The sequence below is a fragment of the Solanum verrucosum genome, unplaced genomic scaffold (assembly GCF_900185275.1).
Source record: "Solanum verrucosum unplaced genomic scaffold, falcon-dt-bn FXZP01000228.1, whole genome shotgun sequence".
Taxonomy (NCBI): domain Eukaryota; kingdom Viridiplantae; phylum Streptophyta; class Magnoliopsida; order Solanales; family Solanaceae; genus Solanum; species Solanum verrucosum.
In genome coordinates, this window is record NW_026020210.1 from 3,322,903 (window position 1) to 3,336,494 (window position 13,592).

At 34.7% G+C, this 13,592-nt stretch overlaps 1 protein-coding gene across 1 annotated transcript; it reads left to right on the forward strand.

Moving 5' to 3' along the window:
- The first annotated feature begins 2,534 nt into the window (after nt 1-2,534).
- Nucleotides 2,535-10,576, forward strand: LOC125830302 (NADP-dependent malic enzyme, chloroplastic). Its single transcript, XM_049509503.1, has 20 exons — nt 2,535-2,709; nt 3,107-3,375; nt 4,544-4,664; nt 4,767-4,841; nt 5,099-5,250; nt 5,343-5,448; nt 5,622-5,687; nt 6,283-6,378; nt 6,481-6,552; nt 6,636-6,719; nt 6,850-6,948; nt 7,238-7,285; nt 7,404-7,457; nt 7,552-7,650; nt 7,736-7,825; nt 7,949-8,026; nt 8,120-8,194; nt 8,316-8,406; nt 9,967-10,095; nt 10,174-10,576. The coding sequence occupies exons 1-20, from the start codon at nt 2,680-2,682 to the stop codon at nt 10,260-10,262; spliced, it is 1,923 nt and encodes a 640-aa protein (XP_049365460.1). The 5' UTR covers nt 2,535-2,679; the 3' UTR covers nt 10,263-10,576.
- Nucleotides 10,577-13,592: the final 3,016 nt, after the last annotated feature.

Consider the following 13,592-nt stretch of genomic DNA (forward strand, 5'->3'; position numbering starts at 1 on the left):
TAAAAATAAAAATTAATGATGGATATACTATGATCTTATATATATTATCCTTCAAAAGGTATATGAAGTTATTCTATTTTAATTGATAAAATGAGATTAAGAAGAAAAAAAATTTATTTCCTACATTTTTATTTGTTAAAGTGATTTTAAAAGGAAGAAAACAAGAATAGGAGTCTTTAATAGTATTTTAATTAGGAAGAAAATGTTCTTTAAAAGAAAAGAAATATAATATTTATTCAGAAAAAAGATATTTTTAACCCATTTAGTAACTATAGGGGCGTTTCTTGATCAAAGTGACTTTTAGTTCACAACTTCACATTATACAAAACATCAAAATCTAAAGTAAGAATCTTATTACTCTTAATTTCTCTTTGTGTTACACTTGTATAGTTTTTTTCATTACATTATTGTGTTATCGCGTCAAATTTATTAGAGAAGTCATATATTTATTTTATAAGTATTTTCTTATTGGTTAAACCGAAAATCAAACCGTTAAGGATCAAACCGATAAAAAATCTCTTATTGATTTAATATATTTAAAAATCGAAAATCGAATCGATAATACATAAAACCGAACTGACCGATGCACACCCCTAATATTAACTACAAAGGCATTTTTGAATCAAAAAATTGACGATAAGAATATTTTAAAGCCAAACTATAAACAAAAGACACTTTTATTCATTTCACATAGTTTAAGGACATTTTTTGATTATTTTTTCTTAATTATATAATATAACAAGTACTAGGAAGTTTAAAAAGAAAAATTCCTTGTTGTGTTGTTGAAGGAATGAGAACAAAATCCCTAAGGCAGAAATAGACATGACTTGCATCCATGTTAGGGCAAGTGGTCTCTAACGTGTAGCTAAAACACTTTCGTCCTAATCTATGTGGCATCGTACTTTCTTTGTACATAATTTGCGTTTTTAAAAATTAATTTGATTAATTTTCAAAATTAATTAAATTATATTAATTCGATATTTTAAATTAAAAATTTAGATATTCAAAAACTATACAAAAAATAATATAAATTGTAATTTTTTGCATTTCAATATGATGAAATAATATATCATAAAATATTAGTCAAAATTCTTATAGCTTGATTCTAAAAAAGGAAAGTATGATAATTAAAAGTAGACCGAGAAAGTATAATTTAACATTAATTGGTACGAAAAAAGTATTTTTCCTAGCTAGTTTATTACTAGATGCAAATCACAAAATCTTTTGCAAAACATTGACAATTCATATGTCAGATTTCCACAGGGATGCACAAACAGATCCTTGCCAGCATCACTTTCTTATTTTTTTCCAACCAATGGTTCTCATGATGTTTTTAAAATTAATTAATTCAAAATAATGACACATTTTAAAAAAAATATTATTGTAATGAAATCTTTTTATAGTCAGACAATAAAATAAATAAAAATTATAATTATACAAATATTATGATATATTTTTATTTTTTTTATATTAAATTATGTCAAATCAAACTAGATAAATATGTAGTAAAGGGAATAATATTCTCTTGGATTGTCAGTCAACGTAGAAGAAATTCATAGGTATATATATCGTGCCCTCTTGAGTTTGATTAAAAATTAATTTAAATGTCTAACCTACAAAACTTGTCTAAATATTTTATTACGCTTAAGACAACAGGGAGGAATTAGAAGCAAACATAATTCAACAAACTAAAATTATAACTAAATTTTTCATAAAACAATAAATATTTTCTAGTTGGAAAATTACAATCATTAACTTTAATTAAAATCTATGTTAAGGACTTAAGGTAATATGTTAAAAGATGATTAATATTTGGATTGCGTAAGTGTTAAAAGAGAAAAATCCTAAGTAATTTGGATTGAATAGGGAACTTAAATAATACTCCCTCTCCTTCTATTTTTTTATTTATTAATATTATAAATTCTAAATTAAAATTATGTCAAATATATTAAAAATGTCCTTTAATTTTATGATCTAAAACATGCTACATGAAAAACTGAAACTAACGTGGTGCCAAAAAAAAAGTCATTCTTTTCAAATAGACTAAAAAGGAAAATAAATCATTCCTTTTTAAATAGTCTCACATATTATATAATTTTTAACAAAAAAGGAAAATTAATAATCTAAATATCGAATTTTAATAAAACGCCTCAACTCATTTTTATATAACACACCAAAAAAGTGCTTTATAAATAGAAAAGTAATTTCTTTTACATTTCATCCATCTCAATTAATATGAATTAGTTTAACTTTACACTAATTTTTTTTAAAAATAAGTTATAAATACATATGCAGCTAATTTTTTCTTTTATTGACATGAACTAAATAAATAAATTATATAAATTAAAATAAAATAAATATTCTAGTTGGGTTCATTTGGAGGCAGGGTTACCAACATAGATTATTATGTGTGAAAGTGTTTCCTTCCTAGAGAGATCTCAAGTCCAAATTCTGATAAAAGAAAATCTTGTTGGGAGCGTGTCCGAAAAAGGGGTAAATGGTGTAATAGGAAAAAGTTGAACAGTGAAAAAAGAAAAGTGGTAATTTGGTTGCTACAAAATGCCCTGATCAATTGCAGAGTTGTGAGGACAAGTAGAGGAGAGAAGAAGATAAAGAGTAGAACTTCAGCAGATCTATCACAAACAGTCTCTTCTCTCTCACTCTGCTCAAAACTCAGCCATGTTCTCCTTGAATGGCACCAGTTTTACGGTAATACCAGTACCCCATTTCTTAAATCTCTGTTTTGATTGTTCACAGTCAGATGAAATGAAGAAGAAGAAGAAGGAGAAATTGTCTTGATTGATTGTTAATTCTTTGATTCGGATTGAGTTTTTGACGACACCCATTTTCATAGATTGAGCTGAAAGTTGTTAATTTTGAGTGATAGAGATAGGACAAGGAAAAAGGAACAACACCCAGATTCCTTTTTCCACTGAAAATGGAAAAAAAATGAAACTTTCTGTGATTCATGAACATTCAGATTGATTTAGACATACCCATATTTAAAATTGAGTTGAAAGTTGTTGATTACTGTTTTTGTTCACTTGTGGACAATTTTTCATTTTCTATACTTTATTAATTGTGATTGTTTTGTTGTAATTTACAGAACAATTCGTTATCTGGGGTTTCAAGATGTTTGACTCAGTCAAGCAGAAGAGTTTCAGCTCCTATGGTGGTGGTAGCCGCCGTGAGTTCAAACGGAAAACCTGGAGATGGAAGTGTTAGTGTATTGGTGGAGAATGCTTTGACGGAAAGTGCTGCACCGGTTGAGATGGAGGTTAAATCTACTGTCACTGGTGGAGTTCAAGATGTTTATGGTGAGGATAGTGCCACAGAAGATCAATCCATCACACCTTGGACCTTATCTGTTGCTAGGTGAAAAGTTACTTCTTTTGAATTTGAATCTATAATTCCTATGCTTTCTGTTCCCAGATGGGGGTTAAGTTTAAGATTTAGATGGGTTTTGATTAATTTAATTAAGGACCGGGAAGGCCGAACCACAAGAGTCTATTGTATGCGAAGGCTGTTTTCATGGCTTGAACCTGTGACCTCCGAGATGGATGTTCATGTCATTCCAACTAAATGGGGTTATCTAGTTTTAGAGGCTCTTGTATTCTGGCTTTTTTTGTATAATTAAAAAAAGAAAGAAATTGAGCTTTCATCACAGCTAGACTAGTAACCTTGTGTCTACATATGCATGATCTGATTATATAGAAGTTTTGTTAATATCAAATAAAGGCACTTGCTTTTTTTCTATTTCTTTTACAATTAAATTATAATCTTTTGTCCCCACTTAAGAGCTATTGGGATTTGTCTTTTTGGTAAACCAAGGGTGGACATATTTTGTGTTAGTCACTGTTATCTTTACTCACCTATAATTTACATTATAGATACTGTTTCCTAAGTATGATGCCTCTATGCTCCAACAGTCACCAAGGGTACAACAACAACATACTCAGTGAGGTCGCACAAGTGGGGTCCGGGGAGGGTAGAGTGTACCACGAGACACTGTTTCCGAAGAGCGATCCCAGGAATTTGGGGCTAGTTCTATAAGCCTTGTTGTGGATTGAGTTTTCCATTTTAAGTTAGAGTATTTATTGTTTGATGAAGTAAGTGATTTCAATAAAAAGCATCAAGAATTTAAGATGATGCAACAATTATAAGATATGAGCATTTAGTTCGAGTATATTATATGTTTATATCTTAATCTATTGAAGTTGTTAGTTGCTGATTGAGCCTTCTTGAGATATCATAAACACAGGTTGCTCTTGATATACGTTCTGCATTAAGTTCGAATTAATACGTACTGCTCTTGAGCCTTCTTGAGATATCATAAATGCAGTTGCTCTAAGTACTTTTTTTAGAAGGGCTGAACTCCCATGTCGTTGTTTTTCTTACAAAGATTATCTCTTTTCAGCATTCATTTAACAATTCCTTCTTCCATGTTAATGAAATAGGTTCAAGCATTAGTCTGACACTTGACTATCTCAGAAGTTGTCTTTACTTACGCGCACTGAAACATACTGTGTTCTTTTGCTTGCAGTGGTTTCTCATTGTTGCGTAACCCACACTACAATAAAGGCCTTGCTTTCTCTGAGAGAGAGAGAGACACCCACTATTTGTGTGGTCTTCTTCCTCCTGTCGTAATTAGTCATGACCTTCAGGTTGTATATTCTGCATTTTACAGATCCTACAGTTTCCGTGTCTCTCTTTATCTGATCTGATGAAACTCAATAACAACATTGTTGTGCTACTCGTTGTCACAGGTCAAGAAAATGATGAACAGCATCCGTAAGTATGATGTACCACTTCAAAGATACATGGCCATGATGGATCTTCAGGTAGTAAACAAAATGATTTTAAGGTTCTAAATACTTTCTGCAATTAAGGTTTTTTTTTTTGCGTCAAGCTCCTTTATGTTATACTAAATTGAGCAGAACACAGATGATTAGTGTATAATAATCTTTCAAGTGTGGTGACACTGGGAAATGTAAAACCATTTGTTTGTTCAGCTCAAGTCCAGAAGTCCTGCACGTGTATGCCCGCCTTTAGTTGCTTCATAATACTCTTGTTTATTGTTGTATGAATCATGGTGCAGGAAATGAATGAGCGGCTATTCTACAAGCTTCTTATTGACAATGTTGAGGAGCTTCTTCCAATAGTTTACACTCCAACTGTTGGTGAAGCATGCCAGAAATATGGTAGCATCTTCAGGCGTCCTCAAGGTCTTTTTATCAGCTTGAAAGAAAAGTAAGCTTTTGAATGCACTATATAGCTTCTCAAATTAAAGGCTTGACATTTCTTATTTCTTGTTAAAACTAATATGTGCTAGCTTTTTGCAGAGGCAAAATTCATGAGGTACTAAAAAATTGGCCCGAGAAGAAAATTCAAGTTATTGTTGTTACTGATGGAGAACGAATTCTGGGCCTTGGGGACCTTGGTTGCCAGGTATATTGTGTATTGATTTGGTTGAAGTTCCTTAATTCTATTTTCAGGACAAATAAATCCTCCGTCAGTTTAACTATTGGTTCCAGTTCATTTTTGGACCTATATGTATCTTTTTCCATAATGTATTTCTTTGTCATTGTTAACATATTATAACAGTCATTACGTTTTACCAGGGAATGGGGATACCAGTGGGCAAGCTCTCTTTATACACTGCTCTGGGTGGCATTCGCCCTTCAGCTGTAAGTTTCTCTTTATAACAGTAGTTGGAATTTAGATGATACTACTGTATCCACAAATGCTTTATTCCACAAACACTACTGTATCTATATGGAGTTCTGGGATTTCACTTTTATCACTCTCTCCAGTAACACCTTGTCATAGACTCATATTATGTGGTTCGTTGTGTAAGTTTGTGAATTCCTTCTGATTGATGTTTGCCAAATGAAGCTGTAATTTGAGCATAAATGTTTTTAACTTGACAGTCTGAGCGGTATCTGACAGTTTCCCGGACGTCACCTTTCGTAGTCTCCTGTTATAGTTTACTCTGTTGTATATGCTATGAGCACACAGAGCTAAAATATCATATATTTCCTATCTTCCAATTTGTGTGGCACTATTAATACTTGAAGAGTGAACATCTGTTTCCTTGTCTAAATGTTTGGCGAGTTTCTAAAAATGTACATTTTCAAAACTTTAAGGACTCTCGTACTCCAACTCTACCATTCATTGGGATGGTGGGAGTACTAGGTTTATCAGTCATATAACCTTATCTGTTTGGTCTTTGCTTTTTCTGTCTATCAGTTGAAAGCCTGATTATCCTCTCTTTCTTTTCAGTGTTTGCCCGTTACCATTGATGTGGGTACAAACAATGAAAATTTGTTGAACGATGAATTCTACATTGGACTCAGGCAAAGAAGAGCTACCGGACAGGTTCACAAACTTGATATCTGATCATGCTTACTTTACCTTGTATTTATAGAAGATGTAATATTTCCTTAATGTTCTTTGTTTGATCCTCTTTTCCATTCTCAGGAATATGCCGAACTCTTAGATGAATTTATGTATGCCGTCAAGCAGAATTATGGGGAGAAAGTGCTCATTCAGGTAGATATTTTCTGGAAAAATTGCAGATAAGTGCACTTAAACATTATACTTGATAATCTGACTTTATTTATTGACATCTTTAGTTTGAAGACTTTGCAAATCATAATGCATTTGACCTCCTTGCAAAGTATGGAACTAGCCACCTTGTTTTCAATGATGACATACAGGTAAGTCAAGGACTCCTTAATTTGTTATTGTTCTCTTTTCACGGGTGCTTGGAGTAGGAAGTGGATGTTTTCTGTTTGTTACACAAATTCTTTAGCAAACTGCAAACATATTATCTTGTTTTTGTTCCAGGGGACAGCATCAGTGGTCCTTGCTGGGCTGATGGCCGCATTAAATTTGGTTGGAGGAAGCTTGTCTGAACATACATTCTTATTCCTTGGAGCAGGAGAGGTACATCTATTACTTATACTGCTGACTTGCACTTTGAACTGTGACCTTTCTTTTGCCATTATTTCCTAGAAATAACATGTCTTACTGGAATACTGAAAATTTGATCGTCACAAAGTATCGTGTACTGTAAGACCAAAATGGGATTCTGTTTAAAGTTGCTCTGTGTGTTCCTTGCTCTTAAGATTTTAGCTATTATTCAACAGCTGCTTGTATTTCTTCTGATTTGATCACCCTTTCTGCCTCAATCAATTGATCATTTTGTATCCCATTCACCTTGTTGTCAATGCAGGCTGGCACAGGTATAGCTGAACTCATAGCTCTTGAGATGTCAAAACAGGTTTGGACTTAAATAGAACAATTGTCTTTTTTTAAGTTAGCTCTTTCCATTCTAGTTTCAGCTACATCTAATATGAAGATATTTTACAAGCCTTTATACTTTACTCTTTCTTGTGCAGACTGGAATCCCTCTAGAAGAGACTCGCAAGAAAATTTGGATGGTGGATTCTAAGGTATTAAATTTCCTTCATCAGACTTGTTATTTATTTTCATCATTTTCCTCACTTTGTATGCAATTGAAGCATCCATATGTCCTTCTCTCTCCAGGGGCTGATTGTTAAGTCTCGCATGGAGATGCTTCAACATTTTAAGAGGCCCTGGGCACATGACCACGAACCAGTACAAGAACTAGTGAATGCTGTGAAGGTGGTACCTCTATTTTTTCCTCCTCTACCCCAAAACTCCCCTCCCGCCTCTCACCCTCCCTCTCACAATTCTCGTATTGTGTCAGTCAATTAAGCCTACGGTCTTGATTGGATCTTCTGGAGCTGGGAGAACGTTTACTAAAGAAGTTGTACAAGCTATGGCAACCTTCAATGAGGTAAGATAATGAAGCCCTACTTGGATAGGAAAAGCTACTTTCTGTAGTTCAACCAGTTTGTGTAGTTAACATGTAACACAATAAACTGATGGTTTCTTTTTCCTTCAATTTTATGTCATGCAGAAACCAATTATTTTTGCCCTCTCCAATCCAACATCACAGTCTGAATGTACTGCTGAGGAGGCCTATAGCTGGAGTGAGGTGAGATACTGTTTACTTTTCATGTTTGAAGTCAGTCTCTTACACAGTCAATATTTGTCTCTCCGTGTAATTTTCTTATCATGTCTCCTTCAGGGGCGAGCCATTTTTGCTAGTGGGAGTCCATTTGCTCCAGTTGAGTACAACGGGAAGGTCTATGCGTCTGGCCAGGTCAGAGATTTCAAACCCTTAGCTATTTTCCATTATCATCATTTTTTCTTTTGGTAAATCTCTTTACATTATCAGTACTTATGCAAGATCCATACTAAACTTCTCTCTTTTCCTTGTCTAGGCAAATAATGCATATATTTTCCCTGGGTTTGGTCTAGGACTGATAATTTCTGGTGCAATTCGCGTCCACGATGACATGCTCCTCGTAGCTTGTAAGTTGTGGAATTTGTTGTAGTTCAATATTACCCCCTCCCTTTTTGAAATAAATACGTAAATGAGGGAAGAGAGCAACAGGAAAAGGGAAAATACTGACAAGCTTACGTACAATCGTTGTTTTCTTTTTAGAGGAGTGGAATGGTGAGTTGTCCTTATTTCTGGATGAAAACTCTATGCCATATGTCACTGATATAATTTGCCATAAACAACATCTTTCCAGCCTTTCTCCTTAGGTGTGGTAAAAGATTTGACAGCCATTACTTATTAAAAGAAAGGATTTTGACAGCCAATCTATGTTGTGTGGACTCTTCATTTTAGCCACCGCATCTGGTCGACACATGGTACTGGTAACGGTGTGGTCAATCGAGATCGGGTACTTTGACCACAATCCATGACAAAATTTGAAGGAAAAATGGGAAATGAAAGGTCGAATTTTAGGTGCTGCCTGCTAATGCCTACTACTTGGGGAATTGTCAAAATGAAAGATTGAATTTTGGCTACATCCCATCTATGTCGCTTGGACTCTTCTAAAATGTCAATGGGTGCATTTTGAATTCTTCAAAAGTTTATTTTTGGAGAATCGCGGCATCGAAAGTGAAAGAGTCTGCGCAACTTAGCATTCCACAACATTTAAGGTTTTTTTATAGATCTTTTTAGAATTTTGAATTATTTTAGCGGAATTCCCCCACCCGTATTCGTAAGCCTGAATTTTAAAATTTTGTATTAGGAAGGATCAGACCTCTAGTCTAGATGACACCTGGATCGGATACCCACACCAGAGTTCGAGGAACATAGTAACCAATAGCACCCAAGGGTGTAGCCTAGAGGTTAGAGGTTAATGAAGTAGGTGCAAACCTTGGAGATTAGTGTTCAGCCAACAGATTGTCCATGGAATTGCAAACCTTGGAGATTAGTGTTCAGCCAACAGATTGTCCATGGAATTGCAAAAATAGGTTCACCTTTGCTGTTTGATTCTATGAAATTGCTCATCTGTCTAGGTCTCTGGGATTTACATGTTTCCATGAGCTAGCTGTTAGTTGCGAACCTCTGCTTTTAAGTTCATACTTAAAAAAGGTTGAATAATAAGATAAACACTATGAAGGAAGATTTTGCAATCAAATTACAAGGTCATAGTTAGCTAGTAGTCCAGAACATGCTTCCTATGCAGTCAAACATGGACCACGTAATCAAACACGACACCTCTAGCAAGCTTCATTTATCCTTAAGTTTGGAGGGACAGACCACAACAAGCTTTCAGATGTTGTTCTGAAGAGTACCATTTCAGTTGTTTAAATTTCTCACTTCCGAGTTTGGTGCACAGATAAAAACAGTTTTTACACTTTTATGAAGTGGCTTCATTTCCTTTGTAATACTGCAGTTCCTTCTAGCCAATTTTTATATCTTGCAAACAACTTCACTACCCGACTCAGACGGCCACACGAAAAAATATAAGCGAGAATTCATTGTCATCTTACTTGTGGAAGATGACTATTCTTTTTAGTTTTTTATGCTTCATAAGGTCTTACTTTTATCTCCAATTGTGCTCTTTGAAACAGCGGAAGCTTTAGCGGAGCAAGTTTCTCAAGAGAACTTCGAAAAGGGACTCATATACCCCCCATTTTCCAACATAAGAAAGATTTCAGCGCATATTGCTGCCAAAGTGGCAGCTAAAGCATATGAATTAGGTATGTTTCTCCTCTGGAAAGAAGATTCACATGCCTAACACATATTTCTTAAACTCTGTCCATTTTGTTGCTTAATAGGTTTGGCCACTCGTCTACCGCAGCCCAAGGACCTAGTCGCATATGCAGAGAGCTGCATGTACAGCCCCGCATACCGCAGCTATCGTTGAGTCAGAGAAGATATTGTTGCTTCAAAATTAGTCATTGTTCCTTCCAGTGTTAGTTAGTTATTGATGTCATTCCTTTCTCTTTTTAGTTCGTTTGCTCTTAAAATTTATGTTCGATCCTGCTAGTAATATACAGGCGACTGAAAAGAAAATATGGTAGCTTGCAGATATGGTGTACTCGTGAAATATTTGATTACGTTAAGACTTAAATGTAGGGAACTTTGCAGCATAAAATCTTAGTGAGCCTCATTGATTTTGTTAATTATGAACACAACTGTCTCAGGGTGATTATATAGAATGTCAAAAGCCTTGTATCATTTGTTGGTCGTTTCTTGCTGTTTCGTTCCTCTGTTCGAGCTGTTTGTTTTGAGTTTCTTTACTACTTGTCATTCGTGTGCTTGTTATTGTATTGGATCGGTATGTTTACTTCAGGTTTTTATCCCTCGATTGATTCTTGCCTGGAGCTGTATTTTAGACTCCTCACTTGTTATAATGTAAACCTTGAATAGTTTTGTTTATTAGCTTTAGTGGTTCTGGTGTTAGATGGTAGACTACGGTCATGTTCTGGGGAAGGGTTGGGGCGAGAGGTAGGGGTGGTAAGGGGGTTACAAGAGCTGTGAGCCTAAGAGTAGGTTCTTGGAATATAAGATCGTTAACGGACGAGTCTATTGAGCTAGTGAGAATTCTCAACAAGAGGAGGATTAATATAACTTGTGTTCAGGAAACCGAATAGGTATGAACTAAGGTTCGGGATGTGGATGAGTATAAGTTGTGGTACTCAGAAGGAAAATGGAGTAGACATTCTAGTAGACAGAGAGCTGAAGGAGTAAGTGGTAGAGGTTAGGAGGGTCACCAATAGGATTATGACAGTTAAAGTAGTCATCGGAGGGTTCACTTGAACATTATTAGTGCTTATGTGCCGCAAGTGGGCTTGGACGAGAAGGACAAGAAGGCTTTTGGGAGGATTTATTGTTACATAATATTGTGAAAAAAATAATAAGTAGAAATAAATCAATTAGATAACGTACAATATAACATCTTAATATAACTCATAGATATATAAATACCTAAATGGTAGCAATTGACAGAAAATAAACTTTTCTAAAAGGCAAAAAATAGATTTACCTGGACATTTTGTTGGAGATGAGCAAAATAAAACAAACAAAAAGAGTAGATAATTGTGGAGAAAAAGAAAAATAACCAAATGACTTGACGCTTTGGTGTCTTGTATAATTAAGGTGGAATGTGAAAAATGACAGTTACAAATAATTATTACCTTCATTGATCAATCTAAAATTTAATATTCAACTTACTTGCACTAATTAGACACTACATCAATTTGATCTGGATACAAGAATATCATATATTATATTATGTACTCTACAAATAAATTAATAGTTGGTAGTGGAAGAAACGGATTATTAATTATGACTCCATAAAGGATATGATTCAACTTGGAAGATTTGAATAGAGAACGAATTAGCAGGGGAAAAATTAGTTATTACAATAACTAAGAGTATATGTCCAAATTTTGTCAAAAAAAAGAAGAATGTGTTTGTATTTATTATTTAAGATAACGTATCTACATTTTTACACAAAAAATATAAAAGGAATAATTTTTAACTAAAGGGTAAAGTCGTGATATAAAAATAAAAAAAGGAATAGTTTTTAAACTAAAGGGTAAAGTCATAATCCAACTTTGAGGTCAGGAGTTTTTCACTTTTAGTATAACTAGTTCTAGATACGTGTGTTGCGCGTGTAATCCATATTAATCTTTCGCAAGAACAATTAAATTATAAGTCAGTTTTTTGACAACCTTATTATCCATAAATTGTGAAGACTTGATTATTATGTAGTTGGAATAAAACAAAATAATGTCATATCACTAAATTAGTGAACAATTATAAAGGAGGCGATAGTTGTCGCATGCCTTTGATCTTGGATTGGATAGAAGGTGAGGTTAAAATTTTAGAAGATAGAATGTTCTTAGTCTAATAGGACTTTTAATTATGTATTACAGATCCAAAATCAATAGATGATTCTTCTCGTTCCTTTATGACTTATTTGCATATCGTAAATTAAATATTATTGAATTAGTCCCCTTTTAAAGTTATCCAACATAGAGAAGTCAAAAGACAAATTATAGAGGCAAGATCATTTCTAAGAAATGATCATTATAAACAAATTAGAGATATTATCAAAGAAAACAAAGTCATAAAGCTTCGACATTTATGATCATTTTGAAATATGTACATAGTGATATCTGCAAGATTCCTACACAACGAATAAGGGATGGGGAGAGGGTGACTGAAAAGGAGGCTCGACCTACAGGGAGAGGGAGGCTCTCGAAACCAAACAAGACTAGAAAGAACATGGGAATAGCACCATTCATATGAGTGCTTTTGTTTTGTCTCTTTGAGACAACAAAACAAAAGGACAACCCTCTCTATATCTCGGTCTCGGTTTAGCATCATATATCGCTGAGCATTTTTTTTGGTTGTAGTGCGGAAGTTGGAGCAACTCCTCTATGCTGTGGGTGTGGAGGGGGGGGAGCTGTCGCCGCCTGATAGAGGCTGAAACGGGGGCCACCAGAGCTATCTGCGTCGAGTGTTTCGGTTGAAAAAGGAAGGGAGACAACTCAAACGCCAACACATAAATAGAAAGAGTCATGCTTCAAAGTGGAATTCTTCTAAGATCCATTGCTCGATTTTGCTGCATGCTCTGCTCCCAAAATGCAGAGAGACTTGCGAAGGTAGATCCGGGTTGGTTGGTACGGAAAGTCATGGGAGAGACAGGCTAAGTAAAATAATATACTGGTGCTATTGATTTAAGAATCTTATGAATCAAGCACGACACACTTTCTATATCTCCTCCGTCTACAAGATGAACAACTTAGCTTAGAGCACAGCGTGTTCGCCACCACACTGGCTGGTTGGTGCATTGGCTTTACCGTAAGAAGTTCGAGAGCGATATATCTCGTGACACGCTCCACGTGGCATTTTTTTAGAAAGTCCGTATAACTTCAAAAGAATCACTCTTTATGAATCAAGTACCATTCAAACAAAGGGTGCATTGCCTCTTTGAGTGAAGAAGAGAGGGGCTTTGTATAGACACTCTTGAGCCATGTTCATCGCCCTAGGCTTACCATTCTTTCATTTCATTCTATTGATTGGCTCTAGCTCCAAAGAACATATACATGGAGCTATGTCGACTTACGTACGTCTTGTTGACTAAATGATCAGGTATACCACGCCACGTATCATCCACTCGGCTTAAGCCGAGGAGAGATAAAAAAAATCAAAGATATGGTGATCGTGCCGTAAGACCTTGTTC